At 39.6% G+C, this 25,670-nt stretch overlaps 2 protein-coding genes across 4 annotated transcripts in view; both read right to left on the bottom strand.

Moving 5' to 3' along the window:
- Nucleotides 1-7,446: 7,446 nt before the first annotated feature.
- On the bottom strand, nt 7,447-15,674 carry klf5a (Kruppel like factor 5a). The gene is made up of 4 exons (XM_083522821.1): nt 15,287-15,674; nt 12,935-13,805; nt 12,090-12,149; nt 7,447-10,076 (listed from the first exon to the last, which is right to left on the bottom strand). Exons 1-4 carry the CDS (start codon nt 15,401-15,403, stop codon nt 9,898-9,900), a joined length of 1,227 nt encoding a protein of 408 aa, XP_083378947.1. The 5' UTR covers nt 15,404-15,674; the 3' UTR covers nt 7,447-9,897.
- A 3,205-nt stretch (nt 15,675-18,879) lies between these two features.
- The window catches only part of pibf1 (progesterone immunomodulatory binding factor 1), a 38,111-nt gene continuing 31,320 nt past the window's right edge, over nt 18,880-25,670 (bottom strand). For all 3 annotated transcript variants that reach the window (XM_083521991.1, XM_083521990.1, XM_083521989.1), the window contains exons 15-18: nt 24,719-24,849; nt 22,791-22,875; nt 20,157-20,321; nt 18,880-19,074 (exon numbers count right to left, since the gene is read on the bottom strand). In XM_083521991.1, coding sequence (XP_083378117.1) covers nt 19,021-19,074; nt 20,157-20,321; nt 22,791-22,875; nt 24,719-24,849 — 435 coding nt within the window. In that variant the 3' untranslated portion in view covers nt 18,880-19,020. The remainder of the gene's footprint in view (nt 19,075-20,156; nt 20,322-22,790; nt 22,876-24,718; nt 24,850-25,670) is intronic.

Genomic DNA, 25,670 nt, shown 5'->3' with positions numbered 1-25,670 from the left:
GTAGTGCCCCTTCGAACTTCACGATAAGACTTTTGGATTAGATTGTGGTGAAAATCTCGAATGTAAAATTAGAACCTGACTTCAACTTCAACTTCAACTTTAACACGACTTTAGATTTTAGCTGTTGAGGCATTGTGAAGGAATGTGTTTCATGCTGGCAATAGTGCCGAAAAATCAAGCACTATCGATTCTAAGCAGTACAGGGCTCAACTCCATCGCACATCATGTCAGTGATGGCAGGTGTGTAATTGGTAAATGCTTTGGGAATATGTTTATGTAAAAAAAAAAAAAAAAAAGGCTGTGGGATCTGTCCTCCTGATGTGCCTCTAAGCAGGGCAATTATCCTCAACTTGCTTCAGTGGTGTTGAAATACAGTCCCTATTTCTTTTCTGTAGCTTAATTTAGATGTCTGGGGGAGGGGGGGATAGTTGGGGGAAAAGTGGAATAGATTTATTTTTGGGGTTTTTTGTGGGCGATCACCTGAGCAATTTGTGACTTTGTGACAGAGCAGATGGCATTTTTAATTGAAACAAGCTTCACTGACATTTCAGGGATGTCTTTGCCAACTCTGTGATTGTGTCATGCTTACTTCCGGAAGATCAGTAAAAGATCAGCTTCTCTCTGCCTTTTAATCAAGAGCATAGGCCATGGTTACCCATGGTTAAAATGTCTATGCATTATGGAAGACCTGACCTCTAAGTAGACGTATCAGACAGCAGTAGGAGGTCATCAGGGTACAGAGTACTGCTGGAGACACCGCTGCAGATTTATGAATTTATGCATGAACCCGTTTTTGCATCATGCTGAATGCGACTAATTGGCAGTTCCACTCAACCGCCTAATCCACGTCCCCTCCCGCCTTGTGTTTTGAGCTTGCTGTCTCAGAAAAAATAAGTAAATTAAAAAAATTGCCCCTGACTGAGAGGTGCATCAAATCACATTCGGTTCTGAATATTGTGTTTTACTTTATCTAAAATGATTTATTCTATTTTATTTGTCCATTAAATACTAATGGTTCTTCTACTTTGTGACATGATACTGTAATTTAATTTGTCAACTGAAAATACATTTTTTGAGAGAAAGAAATAGAACCACACAAATCAACTGTTTTTGGGCTTTTCACTCGTTCCTGTCGATTTCTTCTCTACAACTTCCGAAGGATTCGACCATTTCTGTCCACACAGACTGCCCAGGTGATAGTTCAGTCTCTTGTCATTTCGAGCCTTCTCCATACTTCTCCATCAACATTCTCAAAATAAATAATGCGTCTGTGGTGCTCTTTCTCGGCATGAAACCATACTGTTGCTCACAGATGGTCACCTCTTCTCTCAGCCTGGCTTCCACTACTTTTACCCATAACTTCATGGTGTGACTGAGATACTTTATTCCCCTGTAGTTACTGCAGGTCTGCACATCTCCCTTCTTCTTAAAGATCGGTACCAGCACACTCCTTCTCCATTCCTCAGGCATCCTCTCACCTTCCAAAATCCTGTTAAACAATCTAATAAAAAACTCCACTGCCATCTCTTCTAAACATCGCCATGCTTCATAACCGTGAATCTACGCAAATAGGAAAACATTTCAGTCATAGAGTATAAACAGATAAAGCAGGAAAATCTCAGTCATTAGTAGATGACGTGTGCTGACAAGTAAGCAAACTTGTTTTTTTTGTCTAGCAGGAGCATTCAGAGTGCCAGTCATTGATTAGAAACCGTATTTTTTTCTTATTTAAAACAATTTAACTCCTGTTGATTAGATTTACATCATGTTTTTCCTATTTACATGGAAAAGACTAACAAATGACAATAAATTGTATTAAAAAAAACACTTCCAATATCATACACACCCTGGTCAGATCTGTCCCTTGATTGGGTCACTAATACACCTAAAGTTATAATTTGTACATGATGAAGTTATCAATTTCATCATGTACGATCTTTGACTGTTTATTCGGACCTCATGCTGTATTTTTGCGGCTGTCGTGTTTTGCTGTGGCTGCCGTTGCTCTCATTGTTGGTTTGAAAGGTGGATCTGATGGGAGTTTTATAATAGTAACAAATGTTTTTGGGCTTCACCTTGCAATCCAACAGGTAAATGGAGATAATAAATCAGGAAGTAGCCAAGCATTCAGCACATGTCATGACCAGTAGACGTGTGGGCTTGGTTTCTTCTCCAGGCCAGAAAAACCTGCTATAGGCCAGAGAAGCCTAGTGGATGACATGTTACAAAGGAATAAATGCACCCAGAAAACTGTACATTATGAGGGAAAAAACACTAAGGTTAGGGTTTTGTTAGAGTTCCTGGAAAATATGTATGTGGCATTTCTGTTTGTTTTCAATTTTCTGTTATTTTTTTACATAGTGTTATTGCTACTGGTACTAATAAAAGATGGAAAATAAAAAGTTATGTAAATAATACTTTTGCATATTCAAGATATTCTCAGTATTTACTGTTTTCTGTTTCAAATAATTTATTCATGATTTCTTAAGTGTTTGTAGTAGTTATGCATTTTATTAGAAAAAAACTAATAAACTTAAAAAAATAAATAAACATAAAAATAATTAGTATATAATTAGGATGTGTTTGTTACATTTTATACTTTAAGTAGGAGATCCAAACCTGTTTTAAGCTTGACAATGCCCCTGTGCACAAAGCCAGCTCCAGCTTTAGCCCTATTTAACACTTTTGGGATGTAAACTCTGACTGAATCCCAAACCTCTTCAACTCACTTAAATCAGTATCTGACTTTACTAATGCCCTTTTGGCTGAAGGTGCAAAAATTGCCGCTAGCACACTTCAAAATCTAGAGGAAAATTTTGCCAGAAGAGTGGAGGATATTATAACTGCAAGTGGTGACTAGATGTGGAATAAGATGTTCAAAAAGCACATACCAATCTTATACTCGGGTCTCTACAGAACTTCATATAGAGTATTTGACTCTATGATAATAATTAGCAGTGTAATTCAGGGTAACCTTGAGCACAATTGAGTTTTGCCCATTTTAAACGTACTTCTGGGAATATTTTTTATGATAACTTTATTGAATTACTCACAGATTAATAGCATTTAATCCAATTTTAAAAGTGTGTTGAATGTATTAAATATACAATCTGAACACTGCGACAAGTCATGTTTCTTTTATAAATGTTCATAAAGCCAACTCATTGAGACCTGTCTGCCATTTTGTTTTCCTAACACACTGGTGTGAAAGTGTGAAGAGGCTGAATCATGCCCTGTGCCTCAGCAAGCCAATGAATCATTCCTTATTTAGCACATACATGTGTAGCTAACCGGCATCCCAGCTGCTTTAGTAATGAAAAAAAAAGTGTCATCATTTTCCAATCTGGAAAAATCTTTTTATATATATATATATATATATATATATATATATATATATATATATATATATATATATATATATATATATATATATATATATATATATATATAATTTTTTTTCTTTCAATATAAATGTCAACCATGAAAAAAAAGAACCACCGATAAGCTTGAATAAACAAATTCAACATCATTAAAAAAGACATTTACCATTTTTCAATAGGGCCCCTCTTCAGCTCCAGCAAACGTAGCTGATGTTTGAAAAGGGAAAGTACCCACTTGAAACAGTTGTCCATTAAGGCATTAGGATGGTGATTAGAACCATAAGCGCAAGCCACTGTGTGTTCGCTCACGGCTTGTTATGTTTCCACAGCATGTAGAGAACAGGTCCTCCTCCACAAATGGCCCATGTTGTGCTAGCACGTGGGTGGTCTGTAAAGCTACACTGGAAAAATCCCACCAAAAACAGCGTGTAGCACCGGCCCGAGGCCAGAAGCCCAGATGTGACAGTAATTGTTATTAATCTTCTCCATAAGCCAGTAGCTCACTTGCTTGTGAACATAACATAGAGGGGAAGCAAAGACTATCAAAATGAGTGGAGTGCAGTAACTTTATTATTTGATAATCATTACAAATCCATGCTACCCATTTCTAAGAGAAAATAGTTGTCCAGTGCATGTCTGTTTAGTTGTTAAAAAGGCAACAGATACTTTTGATTGATAAGAACAAACAGTGTGGTGAAAGCATATATCATATTTGAAAGTAGAGCGTCATGCATATCCGTTAACACGTTCTCTGTAAAAGCTTCCAAACTAACATCGGAAGCCTTTTTCACTGCAGGGCAAAAGAAGAAATGATTTTTAAAAATAATGAAGTTCTGAAGCTGTGATCTCTTGAAGGTGGTTGAACTCATTAACTAATCAAACCTTCACTGTCAATTAGCATTATTTTATAGCAGAGATTGCACAGTAATAGAAATAACATTGTATCCAGACGAAGTGAGGAAGAAGTGGGGGGAAAAAGAGCATTCAGGAGGCTGATTGAAAGTAAACGAGGGTGAAATGGCACAGCGTAAAGTTAATGCGCATGTCTAATTTCACATCAGTTTTCATTAATCCCTTTTGTACAGTCTACGGGCCACTCAATTCAGCACAAATTCTTCTGACAACTCTCAGGGTCGCGCTTTTGTTCTGCTACGGCAAAAAAAACTGCTTCAATGTATTGATCAAACTGGGCCAGGTTATGAGAAAGTGCAACGAGTCTCACTCTAAAGCTGGAGAGTGGGGAGAAGAGGTAGGGGCCTTCAACTTTAGAGCAATAATGTTCACCCTGGGGGTCTGGAGCTTTCTTGTACGGAAAGGGGGAGGACGAAGGGAAGAAGAAGAAGAAAAAAAAAGTGAGAGGGAGGAAAGTGAGGAGAAGACCTGTAGGAGGAATGCCCAAGAGCAACCTTGAAGAACCTCTTGATAGATTCCAATGGAGCCTCCATTGTTTTCCTGCCTTTGACATCTGAAGTCTATTAGGGACAGGGGCCGAGGTTTCGTCCTGAGAATCAAACCAAGAACATATGTAGCAAAGAGGGAGAAATTCCCCGTCTTGTTCAGAGCAATGAAAGCATTTATTTTCCTTTGCCGTGTTTCCTGATCTCATATCAAAAGGAGTATTGTTTCTCTGCACAGAGGGGTTCCTCAACGTTTTGGCAGCTTGTAATTCGGTTGCACCCCGAGAGAGTACCAATGTCTCATAAAGCAAACAGTGCAATCAGCAAACAACGTCCATCCACAAGAGAACGGAAAATACCAAGACAATCCGAACCTATAGACGGAGAGCTCGGAAAAAAGATAAATTCAGGGGCTTGATTAAAATAAAAAGGAACTTAAAGACACAAAATCCTGTTCCAAAATTTAAATTGTGACACTGAAGCATGAAACTACTCACAGTTCAGCAGTTCAGGGATGTCGGGGAGGGTGGATTTTTAATGACGTGTCCAGAATCAAAGTGGACTACACATCTGATGTGTAATAGTCCAGTGTAATAGAGCCAAAGGTGGCTGAGAAAAAAAGAGTTTCATTTAAAACTCATAAGGCATTAATTCTGTGAAGAAATAAACTCCCCTCAGATGAGCTCAGACACTGCATCCCTGCTGTATATGAAACAGTTCTGAATCCCTATTGTGGGATCTTCTTCTCCTATGAGCTTTTGCAAGATGCTGAAATACAATGAATTCTAGCAATGCCTGAATATAGATCCTTGTCATAGAGGTTCCAGAGTAAGATATCAAAATGACTGCAGAATTTTTTGCAAAAATTGCAACATACGGGACTCGTTAGGAACATCTCGGCATGAGTGCACGCATGGACAATAATCCATGCGTGTTTGTGATCCTGGCGATTATCCAGGGTTCGTGAAACCGCAGTTACCTAACCTGTGTTTTAGTTCTCCTGTGAATCTTAAAGTCACACTAATAACACGTTTTTTTTTTTCTTTTTCCTGACAGCCATCAGATAAGATATGTACCCTGCCACGACTGAGTAATTTATAAAGTGCAACCGTTTCTGCTCTGGTAGTTTTTATTCCAAGGGTTTTTTTTTTTCATTGCCTTTTGATGTACAGCAGCAACATGTTTTTCTTTCCTCAGGCCTAAGCAACAGGCGAATAATATAATCGTCAATGTTGTTTAATTAAAAAGTGTCATATCATGAGCGGCACTATTTGGGAGGTTGTCAACACACGCTTGAGAAAAGTTGAATAAAAGCAAACATTTGGAAATCTTGTAGAAATCTTTGACTAACATTGTCTAATGTCAGAAACATTGACTAAAATATGGTTTGTGATGTCATTCAAACACATTTATATTACACTATAGGGATAAATGTTTGTGGACCACGGACCATAAGATTGGTATGTGTTTTTTGAACATCACATTCCACATTTAGTCTCCATTTGCTGTTATAATAAACTCCACTCTTGGTGGAGGTACAGGGTTAGGGTTATGTTCCAATTCATCCCAAAGGTGTTCAATAGGGTTGAGGTCAAAGCACTATAGCAGGAGATCTTCCACTCCAACACCTGTAAAAAATCTTTATGAAGCTGGCTTTGTGCACAGGGGCATTGCCATGCTGGAACTGGTTTGGGTCTTTAGCTTAAATGATGGGACAATGTGAGGAACAATCACATGCAGTATAGTTTAAAAAGTGAGGTGTTCCAATACTTTTCCCCATATAGTATAATTGGAGTCTATTACCTTTTATGTTACTAATAAAATGGCCTGAGAACTGACAACCTCTGTAACCTCTAAAGCAATGCTGCAGCACTCATGCATCTGTTTTTTGAAGCAGCTTCTGCACCTGACACACAGTTTTTTGATGGAAACTTGCAAGACCTGTTACGAGTGGAGACCGTCTTGGAAAATCTCTTTATGACCCTGGCCACTGTACTATAACTCAGTTTCAGGGTGTTACCGAACTTCTTATAGCCTCTACCATTTTTGTGGAGAGCAACAATTCTAATTCTCAAACCCCTTTGTCATGAGGTGCTACGTTGAACATCCAGTGGTCAATATGAGAGAATTGTACTCAAAGCACCACATTTGAATTGCTCTAATGTTAATTGTAATAACTAAGAAGGAAGAAAAACCAACGGAATGAGAAATAAATATGTAACGGTGTCACAAAACAGGTTAAAAAAAATGTTTTATTGTATTTTTTAATAATTTGAGGAAGTAACATTTTTTCTATTTTTAAGATATTGTCAGTTGTTAAGTTATTTTTAGTCCATAGATACAAATCTGAAGAAATCTGTATAATGTAATTTTTTATGAAATATTGTGTATAGTTTTACAGTCCAGTACGCTGAATGGTCATATATTGTATAGATATTGCATATAGTTTGTAGCAATTAGGATATGACCTGGCAGTGGGACATGTGGCATATATTAGGTGCGGTTAAAGCACCGCCTTTTACACATTATCCTCAAGTACGTTAAGAGATTGTGGCTTTTTTGTCCCCCGTATATGAAGGCAGATAAGGTCCAATGTACCAAAACATTAAATCTTTAAATATATACAGTATTACAAAAACAAAAAGAAAAAAGAAAAGAAAATGCCAGCATTGAAAATGTGACCGATAATTTTTTATTAATATTTGTTTCATTTCAGTTGGCAAAAAACAACTTTTGTCATTTTAAAGACAACAAAATTTAGAAATATCATCTGAGGATCTATAAAATAAGTACAAAATAAAAATATTTAGAACAACAGCAAAAAAAAAATTAATAAATCGACACACCACAAAGATGCAGAGTATATGTCGGTGCCCCTCAATTTCATTAAAAAAAAAGGGCAACAAAATAAAAATCAATCAAATAATATTTACAATAAAATGAAGAATATTTACAATAAGGTAGTTTAGTTACACTAAAAAAAAGAAAAAAAAAGTCCAATTTTTTCAATTTCACTTCATGAAGTTTTATGAAATAAATAAGTTAAATTTTTTTACAGGAAGAACCAGATAGCCCTCTTTTTTTTTTTTTTTCAAGAAATTAACAAAGGGTGCTGTCACGGGTAACCAAATTGCTTTCAAGAGTAAACATTGTAGCTTTGTTTTAGTACTTTTTTTTTTTTACATTTTCATTCTAAAAACCTGTTAACAGAAAGAAACCCCCAGAAGGCACTTGAAGATGAAATGTTACTGTAGTGTTACTCGGACAGAACAGTTTGTGCGGTCTTATACATTCAAGCTAACGCACCAGTGACAGGAAAAACAAAATGGCCGGCATGCTCGTGTACGAGTATGTAAGAGTGTGTAAGTGTGTGTGAGGACGTCTGTACAAATCATCCAGCTGTCTGCATGGCTTTAATATCCCTCTCGTTCCATTTATACGCGGCCCGCTCAATAATTCAGGCCGTAATTGCAGCTCAGTAGCAGTACATTATTATTCCTTTCTTTCCGAAGCTATAAATACGTCAGCTCGAAGTCGGAGAGAGAGAGCGAGTCTCGGACTAAAACGTTTGGCTGCGATCGGATTTATACTCGAGGAGTCCAGTTTTAAACAGTACTTGATCCAGTGACACAGAGAACCCATTTCCAGTTTGATTTCAAGTGCAAAAAAAATACAAAAAAAGCAGATTCGTTGTGCGATTTTAACAGTTTTATCAATTTCAGTAAAGATATTTAAATACCTAATCAACGTCCTAACTCTGGGCACCATTACACCCCGTGGAATTGTGGGAAAAAAGTAATATAAGATTTAGTGACGCGAAAAAATCTAATTCAAATGAGATGTTTTTTGTATGATATTGAATATATTCACACTGCCAGAGAAAAACTGTTAAACATCTGGAACCAGTGTCCAGATGTGCATAAGGATAAATACGCAGCTGTTAGAGCGAAATCTAAAGCCGGGTTTAAAAAAAAAAAACTAACTCAGGGGCTCAATAAGTGCTTTATTAAGTTGTAGGTGGAGCCGAAGTCAGTGAAATGGTGAACTTTGGTCCAGGGATGTGCATAAAAAACAACTTTCGAATCGAGAAATTTTTTTTCAAACTTTTAAAAAAAATTATTTTCGAATCACGAGATAATAAAGAGATTTCAGTAAAATGTTTTGTTTATAATTAATAGGCGACAATATATGTATTTATGGTAATGGAGTGTATTTATCCTTAAATATTTCACAATAAATAATAATTCTAATGTGTTTATTGGTTTGATCGTTTGTTTGTTTGAAAGAGGGTCTCTGGCTCAGAAAGTGAGTTTCAGAAAGTAAATTGGCAAGTCAAATTTCTCCATTTTTCTCCGAACGACTCGAAACGTTTAACAGAAAAACTGCGGCACCATAAACACGCCTTTTAAAACGTCTTTTTTTTTACTAGCAGTGGAGGTTTAAGACGCGGCGCCGCTCGCTACTGAACGAGCGCCAACAAACGCACATAACGCAGCTCTTTTTTTTAACAGCCTTGGACCGTATTGTGTCGTCACATGGTACTAAAGCTAAAGCGTTCTGATGGAGGATTTGAAATAGAGTATAAAAGTGACAGGTTCAGACGGATCAGATAAAGAGTGTGTGTGTGTGTGTGTGTGTGTGTGTGTGTGTGTGTGTGTGTGTGTGTGTGTGTGGAGGATGATATAAAAAGAAAAAAGGCATGTAATCGTGGCCATGTTGGAGCAATAAAGTCAGGAGCTCAGAGCTTGTTTAAACACGCACGAGAAAAAAAAAAAAAAAACGCTCACCCTCGTTATAGAAGGCTCGTCCTAGTACACACACTCTTAAATTTGTGTGTGAGTGTGTGTTGTTATAGACTGTCTTCAAATGCACAATTAGCTGTGTGTGTGTGTGTATTTGTGTAAAGAATGAACATGATTGTCAGTGTTTTTTTGTGTGTGTGATTTGTGTATTGTTATACACGGTCTTCAAATGCACGAATAGCTGTGCGTGTGTGTAAAGAATAGGCGTGATTGTCAGTGTGTTTTCTTGTGTCTTTGTGTGTGTCTGTGTGTGTGTGAATAGTAATTTCCTATAGAAATGCACGCATTTGTAATAGAGGTGTAAGAAGATGTTCTTGATCAGTTCTGGTGCCTCTTCATGTGCAGAGCGAGGTGGTCGGAGCGGGAGAAGCTGCGGCTGCACACGGCGCACTGGAACGGCTTGGCTCCTGTGTGTTTGCGGAAGTGGCGTGTGAGCTCGTCGGAACGAGCGAATCTCCAGTCACACCCTTCCCATGTGCACCTGTATGGCTTCTCGCCTAAAACAACAACAAAAAACAACAACATGAAAACAATGAAGTTCAGATTCAGCGAAAAAGATTCCATGACTCCAAACGAACATGCGTTTTGCTTTTTTTTTTTTCTTGGGTTTGTTTGTTTCTGTGAAGCAGTACTGCAGGACAATTTGAAAAAATGTCATCAGGTCGGTTGCATTTTTTTTACCATGCTGGCAATCACATTGACTAGCACCTGTCCACACAATAAATCACGAACTTGTACAAATCCAACCTTTGAGATACATTTTTTCACTTTTTTTTTTTCGAAAACGGAGCTATGCGGCACGCTAAATACCGGCGTGTCGAGATCAAACACAAAGTCTGTCGAAGAAAAAGCCTGTGCCGTTTGCTGTTTGTCTTTCCCAAGCGTCGGCTTCAATGTTTTATAAAAGCCGGTTCTGCAAAAACCAAACAAAGCGTCTTCTTTTCTGAAATGGATCCCTTTTGCTAATCTGTTTTGCTTGTGTATGAGTGTGTATGTGTGTGTGTGTGTGTGTGTGTGTGTGTGTGTGTGTAAAATAGCACGCAGATAACGAATGAGACTAGGCCTAGAAACCTTGACAGGTTTATCCAGCCCCTCTGAGCTGTTTTCATCACATGGAGTAGAAGAAAAAAGAAGATGAAGAAAAAGCAGACGAAAAGAAGAATGTTGATGAAAGAGAAGATAAAAAAAAAAAAACTGCTACATATCCTAAGCCCGGGTTTAAGATCAGAGCCGACTGCTACAACCGGAGACGAGAGAAATCGTTCGGGAAGCGAGAAAGTTACTCAGCGCTCTAGCGGAGATTAACCTCGCAAAGTATGAAAGCTTGTGTGGAAGAGCCGGAGAGATAATTAGGCAGGAGGCTGGATGTAATCGTGTACGTGTGGCGCTCGGGTACAGGTGAAGCGAGTCCCAAATGAGGAATCCTGTAATGACTTGTTTTGGCGAGCTCATCTCGGTGCATGGCTCACCCGGGGGGCTTCTTCCCCCTCTCTCCCGAGACAGGGAGAATTAGAGTGTAGCTGTGGTGATTAGCCATTGTATAGACTCTTGTAGGCAGTAGAGAAGCTTTATGAAGAGAAGAGAGGGAGACAGAGAGAGGGAGAGAAGGATAAAACTCGTCTTCCTGGTTGTACCAGTTCAGATTGCCTGCTTAATAGATGATGATGAGGATCATGCGGATCCCCAAACAGTTTATAGGATGATTTAGTTCCCTTCCTAACAAGTGTGTGTGTGTGTGTGTGTGTGTGTGTGTGTGTGTGTGACTGCTATGACAACATCAGTGACAACACACCCTAGGAGACAATGAGGAAAAGAGGAAAAGAGAAAGAACGGAAGTGTATTTGATTTGCATACTGTCGTTCATGGACTGAATTTTGTTTAATCAATCAATCAATCAATCTATCTATCAATTTATATATATATATATATATATATATATATATATATATATATAAATGGTCACTTTTTTTGTATGGGCATGTCACAAGCGAGTGACCTTATCTTATCTCAATGTGCGGCAAGTGCCAAATCAAGCTGGCACTTAGATTTACAACTTGTTTGCTGTCATAAAGTCCGTTCTTAGAAAAGAAAAAAAAAAAGGAAAAAAAGAAAAATCGGCCTAACAAGTAGCGATTGCTTTGTTTGTTTTCCCTCCCTACGCTCAAGGCCACGCTGTGCAGTGCAGCGCATCCATTTGACTCCCGGATTTTTACGACCGAAGTTGCAACACCAGATGTTCAGAGACTTAAAAAGTGTTTTGTCGATCCGAAGCAGATTCCGGCAAAAAAACATTATAAAATCTCTTATCTCTAATCGAGCGAATGGTGTGGGATAGATTTCAGGCTGTGTGCACGAATGAATGCGAGGGCATGCCAGAGAGCTCGCTCCTGCCTAGCAACATGACCCGAAACACCCAAAATAAAGAAGTCGTGGCACTGCTGCGACAGGACCAAATAAAAACCCGGCTTTAATTTGGGGCGGGGTTGGGGGGGGGGGGGGGTTGGTCTTACCAGTGTGCGTCCTCAGATGAGCTTTCAGATGCGAGGACTTGGTGTAAACCTTCTTGCAACCTGCGAACAAAAAAAACAACACGGCACCGGTGAATGAAGGAAACGAACAGGCCAAGTCACGTCAATACAGAACTCAAAAGGAAACTAAGTGGGAACATTTTCTTTAGGCTTCGATAATGTTTCCATTCCATTTCTGAAGCTAAAACCAATCTCATCTTGTTAGCTGTAACCCCCCCTACACACAACCCACACTCCCCCTCCCTCCTCTTGTTCGGGCGAAGCTTGATGATGGCTTCTAAATGGCGGAGCGTGGCGTTTCAGATGAACTGCTTAGCGTAAATGCACTATTAATGGTGTCATGAGGCTTGCTTGTTTTACAATCTGGTCGGTCAATTTGATGCAACAGGATTCAATAACAGTCGGGGGAAGCTGACGTCAGCTCCCTCGCATTAATTCAGAGGCCTGGTTAAAAGGCTTTGGCCTGGGCCTGAATTATTCAACAGCGGATCGGTCTTGGTGAGGAAACGCCACAGAGTGCTCGGATAAAGAGGCAGAAGAGTGGAAGGGAAATCAGGGTGATTTATAAACATACACCTGAATACGAAACGGCTCCTAAACGAAACACTTAGCAAGTGAAGGACTGCAGTGGATGGTATCTTCGATTTAATAACCCAAACACTGTTCAGACGACTTTTTATATATATTAAAAAATAGTAACAACCCTTTAACAACTCTGTAACGGAAAAAGTATCGCATACAACCTTTGACAAGATCAGTTGCAAATTAGTGTTTAACAATAGCATGTAAATGATGCACTGCAAAGAAATAGTCCCTCTTATCCATACCTGGAAAGTCACAGTGATGTATCCGCCTCTTCTCGAGGTCAGGGTTGGTCCTGCGGTTGTATCGGACAGGCATTACCCCGGCGCTGCTGGTTGCGGGCGCTCGCATGGATGAGGGTGCTTGATGAGTGGGCATGTGGCTGGCCATTTTGGATGCAATGGTGGCGGCGTAAGACGGAGGAGGCGTCAGGTTGTGGAGCAGCTCTTTCTGGCGGTCCGGGCTGCCCGGTTCGGAGGTAGGCGGCGAGGGAGGAAGGTAAGATACTTTGACCGGCGTGTGGCCATGGCCGAAGTGAGCCGAGGAGGCGAGCGGGTACGAAGGCGTGGCCATGGCGCAGTACGGCTTGTTGGCAGTCTGTGTGGCTGCTAAGTGCATGTCGTGGAAGGGGGGCACCTCTGACGACATGGGGTGGGTGTGAGAGTCCGAAACGGCCTGAATGGGAACGTCAAGCTCTGAGTTGAGCAGCTGGAATAGATGGCCGTCCTGGTGAAGCTCGAACGAAGGCATCTCCTGCTTGATGAACACGCCATTCGAAGCATCGCCTGTGTCCATGTTGGCACAATGTGCCGAGGACGAGTTGAAGATGGTCGTGAAATCGGGAAGAGCGGGAGGCCCCGAACAGTCTGGGGCCGACGAGAAGGCCGAGCTCACCGGTTTGCTTTTCACCTGACTGGGGACGGAGGGCCGCGGCTGGCGGGACAAACCTCCACGCAGGTAGGCGATGTCGGGTAGGTACACGTTCATGTTGATGCTATAAGGGGCACACTGGTCATCGCAAAAAAACTCCACAGAGGAGCTATCCTGGCAATGCTTCTTGACTGCCGGGGAATCGTGCAACTGAGGTGTCAGGTATTTGTCCATCTCAAGCTTCGCCTGGAGGAAAAAAACAACAGCACAAATCTCGTTTTAAACTCCCATACAAAAGAATATGTCTGACAAATGACGATTCAGTGACAGGTGAATTGCTCTTAACAGAAAGATTTTGTCTAGCTCGGGAGCAGAACAAATACCCTCCGATAATATTCCGCAGCGATGTCTATATGTCGTATCAGCAAACTGGTTATAACCGAACATGTACATATGCATACATTGAAAACGCCGGATGGATATGTGGGCGAAATTTCATGAGCAGTGGTATGCGTGCTATGTGTGCAGCAGGTGACGCGGAGAACACTTGGGCTTAAATATGCATGTAGAACAGCAGGGAAAGTTTTAAAAATAGACGTGTAACACGGTCACAAAACACATCAGGCCTCCTTGTCCAGCATAAACGAAAAACGTGCGGACGTGAAATCAGGGTGGCGTCTCGTCAAGCTTCCCGTTGGAAGATTCCGTATTCAAGAGAAACCCAAACACAGCTGAGCTTCCAGGGCTGCATCTCTGAGCAAAAACACTAAACCCTCAACTCTTCTTCTGGGTCTCAGGATGTTAAGGTGCACAAGTTTCAGCAGGACCCGCACAGGTGCAGGATGACTGTTTTGTACTGCGTTCATAACTGAACCATGATGAGGATTGTTGGGTTTTTGCAGTCAGCAGACAAACATTTATCACACAGCCTTCAGTAGGTATCCGCTACATTCCCCCCTGCACTGTAAAACAGAGCTCATACATACCGCCGGGCCCAAAACAGACTTTGCTGACGCGCGGAAACCAGAAAGCTTTACTCCCTCACACACACTCACACTCACACACACACACACACACACACACACACTCATCTTTTCCATATAAACCTCAACCAATTATCATTAGAGCGCAATTAGCGGGGAAACAACATACAACCAAACAAACCGACGTTTGCGCTCAGCCCGGGGGTGACACCCGACATGTCGGGGTTTATATATATATATATATATATATATATATATATATATATATATATATATATATATATATATATATATATATATATATATATATATATACATATATATAAACTTATAAATTTATATTTATATATATATTTTTCAATTATATATATTTTCTTGGAGGGCCGTCCTGCTGTTCTCTTTTTTTGCACGATCTCAGGTAACTTTCATTCCACGACCGACTGGAGTGGAGTGGAGTGAACGCGTGAGGGCGAGGCGGCGGGGAGAAGAGCAGATGTTAGTAGTGGTGTTGGTGGTGGATGAGTGGCCGCGAGACCCCGAGCCTGTACCGTGAACCCGCATCATCTCACACAGAAAACACACACACGCACACGCGGGGAAATCCCGGTGTCAAAATAAACAAGGACGCGCGCATCATGGCACTGGAACCAGACGCGCGTCTCAGACAGGAGACAAGGACACACCTCTGATCGTTCATGCATGCAAACAAATGATGATTATTATTATGATGATCATGATGATTACCTGCGCGTATTCGTTCGCCAGTCCTCTCTCGGCATCGGTAAACAGACCGGACTCCTCCTGAAAGCCCTTCATTAGCGGCAGAAAGTCCTCGTGTCCCGTTAACAGCGTTGCTGCCATAACGGCCCGTTATGATGGACGAAATCCGCAAAATATATATATAAAAAAAGCAAAACAAAAGAATACAAAATCACGGTTTTTTTTTTTTCCCGGGACGAACGTGCGGCGGATGGAGCGAGCCGGAGATGTGCGTGGCGCATGGACCGATTGCATGCGCGAGTCAGCGTGCGCGTGTCGATGTGTGCGTATGAGTGTGTACACGCTCCCGTGCTCACGGCGGATATCCCGGTTTCTGCCTCCTCCCGTCCTCAGGGCCTCGGTGATATGAGGCTGCTGGATGGGCGGGGCGAGGAGCAAGCCGAGATTAGGAAAGTGAAGGAGCTACACCTTCTTTTTTTTTTCTTTTCTTGTCTCAGATCACACACACACACACACACACACACACACACACACACACACACACACACACACACAAATCTATTACATTTGTATATCATTTCTGCAAGCCGGGATGTCAGCATGCGATGATCGGACGCTCAAATTCCCTATTTTGTTCCATAATTAAAAAAAAAAAAAAAAAAATTAAATTAGATAAAAGTAAAAAAAAAAAAAAAAAAAAAAAAAAAAAATAATTATAATTAAGTTCCACTACATCACACACACACACACAAAAAAAAAAAAAAAAAAAAATCACCACACCCCCTCAGGTGGTAGTTTTAATATCATGGGCAATGCATTTTGATGGCAATTGGTGGATAAATTAATTAATTAATTAATTAATCGATTAAATAATTAATGAATCGATTAATTAATTATTTAATTTATCCACCAATTGCCATCAAAATGCATTGCCCATGATATTAAAACTACCACCTGAGGGGGTGTGAGAGAAGCTGGGCTCAGTGCAACCAATTTTTTTTTCCTCCTAAAAGCAAATGCTCCTCATTCGACATAAAGGAAGGTGCTATCTGCCTTCTTCTGCATACATGACCTCAATTACACACAATTGGCTACAGCCTAAGCGGAGATACAGTAAGCCCCCATGGCCAAATGTTACCTAGTTATGGATTGAATTCGAAAAGCACAATTTTACCAGGTAAAGAAAGTAACATTGCGATCAGAATGGTGACTAATATGTCCTCTATCATGGCCAACACTGAAAGTAGTAACAAGACATAACCTAGTTATTATGATCTATTCAAAAAGAAAGAAAAGGAAATAGAGATGTACAGACAAAAGGAACTGGGCGATGTTCTCTTGCGTTACCTCTCAAAACAAAACAACAATGTATAATAGATCAATATATGACTTTTAGCATATCATCACCACCTACAGAATAGTGAGTTAGCCTACATCCAAGTTTTTTTTTTTCCCCTTTAAAGAAGCATTTTACAACATTCCATGTTGCCATAGTATCTCTAGGCGTGTACTAGGGGCCACACTTCAGTCACTGATCCCTAAGTCATTATGGTGTAAAGAAGTCATTAATAGCCATCATTTAATACTTACAAAATTACAGTTATGGAGTCATCACATAATAATGGTGAAAAAAAATCTTTTATTCCTAAATGACAATGGTGTCAACTGGTTTGAATTCAATTTCTATTGGTAAAGAAACAAAACAAAAACAAACCTATGGGTGGAGTTTCTTCAAAATCACTCTGAGAAAACACTCTGTGGCCATCAAAGCCATGCTCTAGAGCAAAACACATTAATTGAAATTGAATTAAGTTGTTGGAAATCCCAGGCGGAGGCAAACAACAGAAAAGTGCGGGTACAGACTGTGGTTTTATCAGTTTATGGACCATTTCTGCTCTACAAAACACTATATGGACAGAAGTATTGGGGCAGTTTACATTTCCAGCTAGATGTGGTTGTTCACCAAACTGTTACCATAATATCGGAGGCACACCACTGTATAAGACAATGGACATCCCTTCATCTAAACTAGGAGACCCAAAACTTAAAGACCCAGATCCATGTAGATATGTTTTACATAGGTTGGAGTGGAAGATCTCCTGCTATTGAGCTCTAAAATCAGCCTTAGTGAACACTGCACCCCAGGTCTCCTCACCTCACATATGTACATCAGTACTTGAGTTCAGTACAAACACCACTGTGGCTAAATAAGCACAAATCTCAACGAGCACACTCCAACATCTAGTGGAATATCTCGCTAGAAGAGTGGAGGTTATTGTAGCAGCAAATAGGGACAAAATGTGGTATCAGATGTTGGAAAAACACATTCAAATATATTAAAAGCACCAAATTTTGCCCATATAGTGTATAAATTAGGACACGTTAATAACGCATTGACGCAGATTGAATTTAAAAACACAAATTTTATAAACGTCTGGGGTTCAAGCCCCGGTATCGCCAAGCTGCCACTCTTGGGCCCTTGAGCAAGGTTCTTAACCCTCTATGCTCCGGGGGTCCCTTACGAGGGAAATATCAAGGTCCGTGACATCGGAGTGACGTGGGGCCGCCTTCCCGTGGGTTTACCATCTGCAGGAGGGACCGTGAGGGACGGTGCTGTGAGGATTGGGCAGCAGTCGAAGGCGGGGGCCTGCTTAGACTGCTGCCCCCACGACCCGAATTACGGATAAGCGGGAGAAAATGAATGAATGAATGAAATTTTATAAACGCGCGATTAATGCAGCACGCATTTGAGCATTTTTATTAAAAATATAAACAAATATAAAAGAGGTGAAATTAAAACCTTCAACGAAACACATTTATTCATGACGTCTTTTCTTTACTCGGTTATATATTTAAAAATGTAAATTAAAATTTTAATCACTAAACAAATATTTAACTTTAAACAAGATTATTTTGTCTTCGTGCTCTATGTAAAGTTTGGCTTCACTAATAGTAAACATACATTCGTATAAAGCATGTTGATTAGAGTAATGAAAAATGTGAAGTGTATTCGTTTAAGGCACATTGACAACAGATAAAAATGTGTGATTTAGTTGCGATTAATCGCGAGTTAACACATGACAATCGTGCAATTAATCACGATTAAATATTTCAATTGATCGACAGCTCTGATATAAATACATTCTTGCATTATGTGAAAGATGGATAGGCAACTTCTGGTGTATTTGGTGCATTAAACTTGTGTAAAAAAAAAAAAAAAAAAGAAAGAAAGAACTAATCAAGAAATTAATTATGGGATGATCCATGTATGTATTTATTTTTCCCCTTAAGACGTGAAATGAGAAGAACAGAATCAGATCGCCTCCTTCAGCACCCATTCCAGAGTGAGACAAGAGGAGACACACGAGTCTTACAGTATGCACGGCTCGGGCTATTTATAAGTATTACTGTGTGTAAAGGCTTCCCGATTAAAAAGATGAGGCCGGAGACTCCTGTTACAATAAATCACGGCAGACAAAAGAGCACTTTCCTGAACATTTTTTCTCTGACACACACACACACACACACACACACACACACACACACACACACACACACACACACACCCTACCGACAAAAATAACAAATCCAAACAGAGTTCACATCCACAATAATAATAAATAAAAGACATTCCTTTTAATTAAAATTTTTTTTTTTTTTTTTACAAGTACAAAACACACTGTTACATGACGTGAATTATGGCGTCTGTAAATAAAACACGTACGTTGTGTTCCTCAGGTTAAACGAGTCTCTGTTGGTCACTTGGACTTCGCCTTCAGCTTTCTGTGCCACTCAGGAGCTTCTTTATTAGTCTATGAAAAGACAGAGAGAGAGATAGAAAGAACGAGATTTTTTTTGGGCCGTTCCCTTTGAACTTTGCTGCGTATTGTGGTTTCATAAAAGATACGAAACGCCGGCCTGCCATAAGCAAACATCCTAAAACCCATTACAGGGTTTACTTGAAGGCATACAAAAGCTGAAACGGTTCACTGGTTATCCCAGAATCACATTCTCACTCGTTTTTTTTTTCTTTTTCTTACTAGTAAAGAGAGCGCAGAATGACCGCGAATTATTAGCCAGATTTAATATTAGAACTGAATGGGAGGCATTCCTTCAGTCTCAAAGCTTTATCACTTGAACACAAATAAACATGATCAGGCCTTTCATGCACTCATTATTACTTCATCATACTGCAAACCGAACCAAGCAAAACAATCCAGAACAATAAAACCTGTTCAGTTGTACATAGTTCGACATGCTGTTACAGGAAAACAATCAACAACAAGGTGATGTGATGCACCTGACATGAAGAAGGGCTACTTCAAGTTATAGGAGATCTGAGGCTAATGAAATGCCTCTCGTACAGGACTAAAATTAAATAGGGGAAGTGGTATATCAAGGGTTACGGTTACAATGCTCTGGATTACTGATTAGAAGGTCGGGGGTTCAAGCCCAGGTATCGTCATGCTGCCACCCGTGGGCACTTGAGCTTCACTGAAATATGCGAAGAAATCAAGAAACAATTAAGTGCCTCTCTCTATAAATCTCCATATTTGTAGTCAATAGAAAATAAATACACTTAGACTTTCCTTATAGCTTTTACCTTTATTAGTTACAATGCTCTGACACTAGAGACTCCTTCCTCAATATTATCCTTCATCAAATATGGCATAAGCAATTACACCTATTTGTTTTTTTATTCATGTAACCTGTCTTGTCATTAAAGCCTCAGTGTAATTCATTACTATAGAAACTGTATTAGTAGTTGAATGAGTACAAGACTTTCTGGCCAATCAGCATTCAGCTTACAACATCTCAGGTTTAAAGTAACAGCGCACAAATTGAACATCAATAAACATCATGGTTTATTAGACGGGCGCTCGTGTGCACTTACAAACACTGTAGGTTTGGGTCGGAGCTGGAGCTGATGCCCGTCTTCTGTTCGGCTCCTCGGTTCTCTGGGCCGCTGTTCCACAGGTCTTCCGCTGAGCTCCTCTTCAGGCTCTCTGTTTTGCCGTGAGCGCATGCTGACCAGCACCTGCTTCATCGCAGAGAGCTCCTTTAATGCAATCAGACAACAACGCAAATCCATCAGCGAGGCAGATTAAAACTCGGCTTTCAGATCAGCTAAAACAATATATAATAAATGTAAAAAATATATATCAATATATAGAATGAAATAAATAAATATAAAATGTAATATGCAAAATTATGTATTTCTGTATTTAATTGACATTTTCCATTATCATATGTGCAAAATTTGGTGCAAAAGACAAATGAAAAAGTAATTATATAATTTATTTTATTTATTTATAATATTTATATTTTATAATTTATATATTTCCAACGGTAGTTTCAATACTTTTTGCATATTACGTTTTAATTAGAATGTTGCTACTTCTATACTTCCGTAAAAAACATCTTTGCGATCGTTTAGAACTTTATTATAGTGGGCGTGGCCACACTCGATTCTAACGTGTCTGTACTTTAAACCTGCATCAGGGACTCAGTAAGTTACTTAAATCCTTTTTTCGAACAAATCGGAGAACAATACAAATATACATCATCCCATAATTAATGTTTTTTGTAAATATTTGTGCTCATTCAGCCACAAGGGTGTAAAAATAAAGTCAGATACTAGTGTAGGTGAGGTCTTCCATTTCAACCCATGTAAAGAATATTCACAGAGCTCATTTTGTGCACAGGGGCATTATCATGCTGGAACAGGTTTCTCCTAGCTCACGTGAAGGGGAAATTAATCCTACATTATCCCCAAGACATCCTATAAAATCGTGTTCCTCTGACGTTGTGGAAACAGTTTGAGGAAAAACCACATATGGTTTAAGTCGGGTGTCTCAGTACATTTTTCAGTATAGTATATCTCCATTATTTTTTTATTTATTTTGTTTTCATTCATTTTCGTAATCAGTTTAGCAATTCACCGTATTCTTACTTCAGCAATTTATTGCGCTTAAGTACAGTATAGTGAAAATACATACTTTCACTTAATTCTTCTGTGGTCTCGTTGAGAAAACTTGGCATTGCTCAACATTTAAAAAAGCAAACAAATAAACGCGGATCTACTTTTTCATGCTGTCAAAATCGCCATGAATCATTTCTTGTTCTTGCATGATTTGTATACATCAATCAAAGGACACCTGAGAAGAAAATCAGCTAAGTGTGGTGATAGGTTTCAGAGTAACGCCTCCGAACCGGCTGAAGCTTAAACAGGTCTCTCTTTTTGTTGCGGATTAAAACTAAAGTGACACTGATGAGCTCTTGCGTTTGAAAAAAAAGCGAGCGTGATCCGTCTTTTAAAAACGAGACGACTCTCGACTAGCATTTCGGGGGAAAAAAAAAAAAACCTTCACCCCGTTATTTCTTGATGCGAGAACATCCAGCACCCTTGATGAATATAGATAGATGTGCCTTAGTTGTGTACATGTCAGGGGTTATTTAATATTTCTATTTATCACTCGACCACCATATGCGCTGGCATGTTAGAGCGCCGTGCGAGCGAGCAGCTGTCCGTGAGGACTGCGTGCTTTATGCCAACATGCCACTGGAAGTTGTGCACTCTGCAAAGGCTGCGCCAACAGCAGCAGTGGCCGTGTGGTTCAAAATAGCTCCAAATTTCACAAATGTGACATGATCTTCAGTCTTAGGCTTGTCGTAGGTGCAGCGGCCAGGGAATTATGTGCGGTCGATCGTGTATGAGAAGTATATTTATTAAAATAATCATTATTATTATTAATTCACGTTCGTCTTGCATTTGCACGCAGTCTGACAAAAAAACGATTAGATACGAATTGAAGCGATCACGCCAGGTGAATTCATGAGAACTTGTTCAGTGGTGTGACAGGAATTTCCAGTTGCCTACACACACAAAATACTAATAATAAAAGAAATTCTTCGCCGGTCATTTGCATGCAAATAATGGCGGCATGGAAAACATTCTTGCGAATTCAAGTGCTGAAGGACACACTGTTCAGTGACACACTCAGACACTACATAGGCATCATCATTCCCAGTGCCAACCCAACTCAAGGTAATTAGGCACCAGTGTGACGTTGTGAAAGGGAAAGGCTTGTTCGAGCAGAGGCCTGGAGTCACCAGTGTGTGACTGGCATTTTGCATGACAACCCACAGAGTCTGTACAACAAAGAGGGAACACCCAGAGGCAACTTTCTCTGTGTGTGTGTGTGTGTGTGTGTGTGTGTGTAAATGATTCAGGCAGCGAGTGTTTCCAATGAAACACTCCAGGCACTACCAATAGCACAATCTCATCTCTATTTCTCGTACGCCCACTTTTCAAATGCCACACACCTGGTGGCGAAGATTCAAAACATTTAAAAAACAGCTCTTCTTTTTTATCACACAGACCTGAATAACCTGAGGTGAACCCTAAACAAATCCTTAGTTTGAACTGAATTGGAGGCTTGCACCATATTACACGACAATGCCTCCCTGGATGATGCAACGCACCACCCCCTGGGCGCATTTGTCAATGTGCCGAGTCAGCCGTTACCTCTCTGTGGCTCAGGAGCCGCTCCAGGTCGGCAGCCATGTTGTTTTTCACCTGCAGCAGCGATGCCCTTTCTTTCTTTAGCGCACTATGAAAAGATATGAAAAAATATAAATGATAACTAAATGCACTGAATAGATTAATAGACCTCTGCTATTCTGAACTGATTCTGATGCACAGCTATCCTAATACGCAAGTAGGAGCAGAATCAAGAACTCGCCTAATCTGTTCCTCAATATAAAAGACAGTTATATCCCGAGTAAAACAGTAAAACAACTGGCCTCATTTGTCAAATATAAAAAAAAATAATGATAATTATTTGTAAAACATTGGCAGGTTAATTTACACCGGAAAATTCCCGTACATACATTGACATGTAAAGAGATTCCAATGCACTATAATAAAAAAATTTTTTTAATAAAATAAAAAAAGATTTTGTGTCATACAGTATGAAAGTCTAGTTGACACGCTGCAATGGCTGAGCTGCAGCATTGGAAAAATTTGCCAACATTTAGCCATCTTTTATTGGGTTCTTAGGTGTCATGAAATACACTAGATAAACTCAAAACTCAAAAATGAAACAACTGCCATTAATCTTGTATTCTTGTAATTCATCAATCTGCCATTAAAGTTTTTATTTACTTTTAAATATCGATGTTGCGTTTTTGAAAATCGATACTGTATCGCCAAACAAAATATCGCGATACTCACGTATATCGATATTTTCTTACACCCCTTAGTTCACATTCATACTAAAGGTGTTCAATAGGGTTGGAGCTCTACAGCAGTAGATTTTTTACTTTTTCCCATGTAAAGCACATCTTAATGGATCTGGCTTTGTGCACAGGAGTATTGTGCTGGAACAGGTTTGAGTCAAGGGAAAATTTCATTCTGCCGCATCCAAAGACATCCTTTACAATTGTGTGACACCTTTGTGTCCCAATAGATAAGTTCATATAGTGTATATCTAATATTTATCTCACAATAATTCAGCTGTATTTGGTGCCATACTCGGGGTGTGCAGGAAAAACTGGTAACAGGTCAATAAAAACATGGAGTTGTTGAGATAAACATAGCTTAGTGTCATACCAGAAACAACTCCTGTGGGATATTTAAGTTAAGGAAAAAAAACCAACTGTTTACTGTTTCCTTTTTCTCTAGCCTCTAGCATGGCCTCTTAAAAGGGCAACACATGACAGGACCTGTCTTCTTTTATTTGCATACAAGCATAACGTGAGTATTTGTTATTTAAGAAATTCAACTGATTTGTCACCGTGATAAGATGAGATTACCAAAAAACATCTACATCTTATGCTAATTCGGGTGCTTGGCAAATTTATGGAAAGATGCAATAGGTTGTAGGTTTCCTTGACACCCAGGTTTGCATTTGCGTAGAAGCAACCACTGAATTTGCATGGTGCTTTTCGAAAGCACCTTACATCAACTCCAGGGATGGCTTGTAAGGATAAGTCCTCATCTACATCGTCATTGGTTTTGAACTGCCGTCTCAGTGATCTAGATCTGCTCCTTTACACTAGAAGACCTTGGGTATTCTGATCACCCAAATGTAGCTATGCTTTTCATTAGCTCATAGACTTGGAATGCAAACAAAACGACTTTCATGCAGCGGGAATTCAAATTTCATCATAAACTATCTATTTTCCAATAGTTTGAATGGAATACTGGCAGCTGATACGACTGAGCTGGATTTTCTTTATGCTACATAGGCCATTATCAGTGTCTGCATCTGCAAGCACACTATCTGTAACAGCGTTCATAATAACAATATCTGTGTCTGTATCTGTATTCGCTCAGTCCGAGGCGAGACGTTCTTCCCAAAACAGATAAACCACTTTCAGCACTCTCGCTCCACAACAAAACAGGGTGTGCAGCTGGAACTGAAATTCGGGATGCTGGCGGTGAATACGGACCTCACTTCCTCTTCCAGCTGCGAGAGCCGGTATTTCAGTGACTGGATCTGCGCGTCCCGCTGGCGAACCGTCTCGATGAGGTAACTTTGCGGCTGCGGGGCCTGCTGAAGAAGCTGATTGGCTGCTTGCAGCTGAAATGAATGACAATATACAAGATGAAAAAAGTAGTTAGTAGTATGAGAGAGAGAGAAAAGGAAATAAAGAAAGAATGAATAAATGATTGAATCAGCCATTCATGTAGTGGCAGCACAATGCAGTAAAAAGTAAACTTCAAATAGAAAATTATCATCTAAATAATCTGGGCTGGTTTTAGTTGCAGAAGCTGCAGATCTCAAGAATAGTTTTCTCCCAAAAAAAAAAAAACACATCCAATTACGATGTTGATGACAGAGTGTCAAGGGAAGATGGTCGGATTGAACCGAGATGACAGGATGGCTGACATCTAGGATTATGATAACTCACTCACTCACTCACTCTGAGAAGCAGAAAAAGGATCTCAGGAAGCTCATGTTGAAACATAAAGCTGATGGGCTGCAATAACAGGCAAAAACTGAACAGGCTACAACAGTGATTTGTGGTCGTTATGAGTAACATGGTATATGTATAAGTAATGTAAAATCTTCCTTCCAAATAATTTGAATAAGTGAAATAAAATCTAACCGAGTTTATCCCATTTATCTTATCCCATTTTTCTCATAACATTTGATGAGAACAGTTACTTCACAGATACTTCCTTTATTAAGTGACATACAACCCCAATTCCAAAAAAGTTGGGACGGTGTGTAAACTAAATAAAATGCAATAATTTGCAAATCTCAAAAACCCATAGTTTATTCATAATAGAACATATAACACTTTTTAACTGAGGAAATGTACCATTTAAAGAAAAATAAGGTTCTTTGAAATTTGATGGCTGCAACACGCCTTGTAAACAAATTGGGACGAAGCAACA

Source organism: Silurus aristotelis (genome assembly GCF_946808225.1).
Source record: "Silurus aristotelis genome assembly, chromosome: 20".
NCBI lineage: Eukaryota > Metazoa > Chordata > Actinopteri > Siluriformes > Siluridae > Silurus > Silurus aristotelis.
The sequence above is the reverse complement of the archived record's forward strand: the minus strand, read 5'-3'. Positions and strand labels throughout refer to the sequence as shown.

Bases quoted from the DNA above. Each gene is read 5' to 3' on its own strand.
- klf5a (XM_083522821.1), bottom strand. From the start codon at position 15,403: ATGGCAGCAACGCTGTTAACGGGACACGAGGACTTTCTGCCGCTAATG. The intron at 13,806-15,286 runs GTAATCATCATG...TTTTTCCTCCAG, and splicing joins TGGCGAACGAATACGCGCAG to GCGAAGCTTGAGATGGACAA. The intron at 12,150-12,934 runs GTATGGATAAGA...TTTTGTTCGCAG, and splicing joins ACATCACTGTGACTTTCCAG to GTTGCAAGAAGGTTTACACC.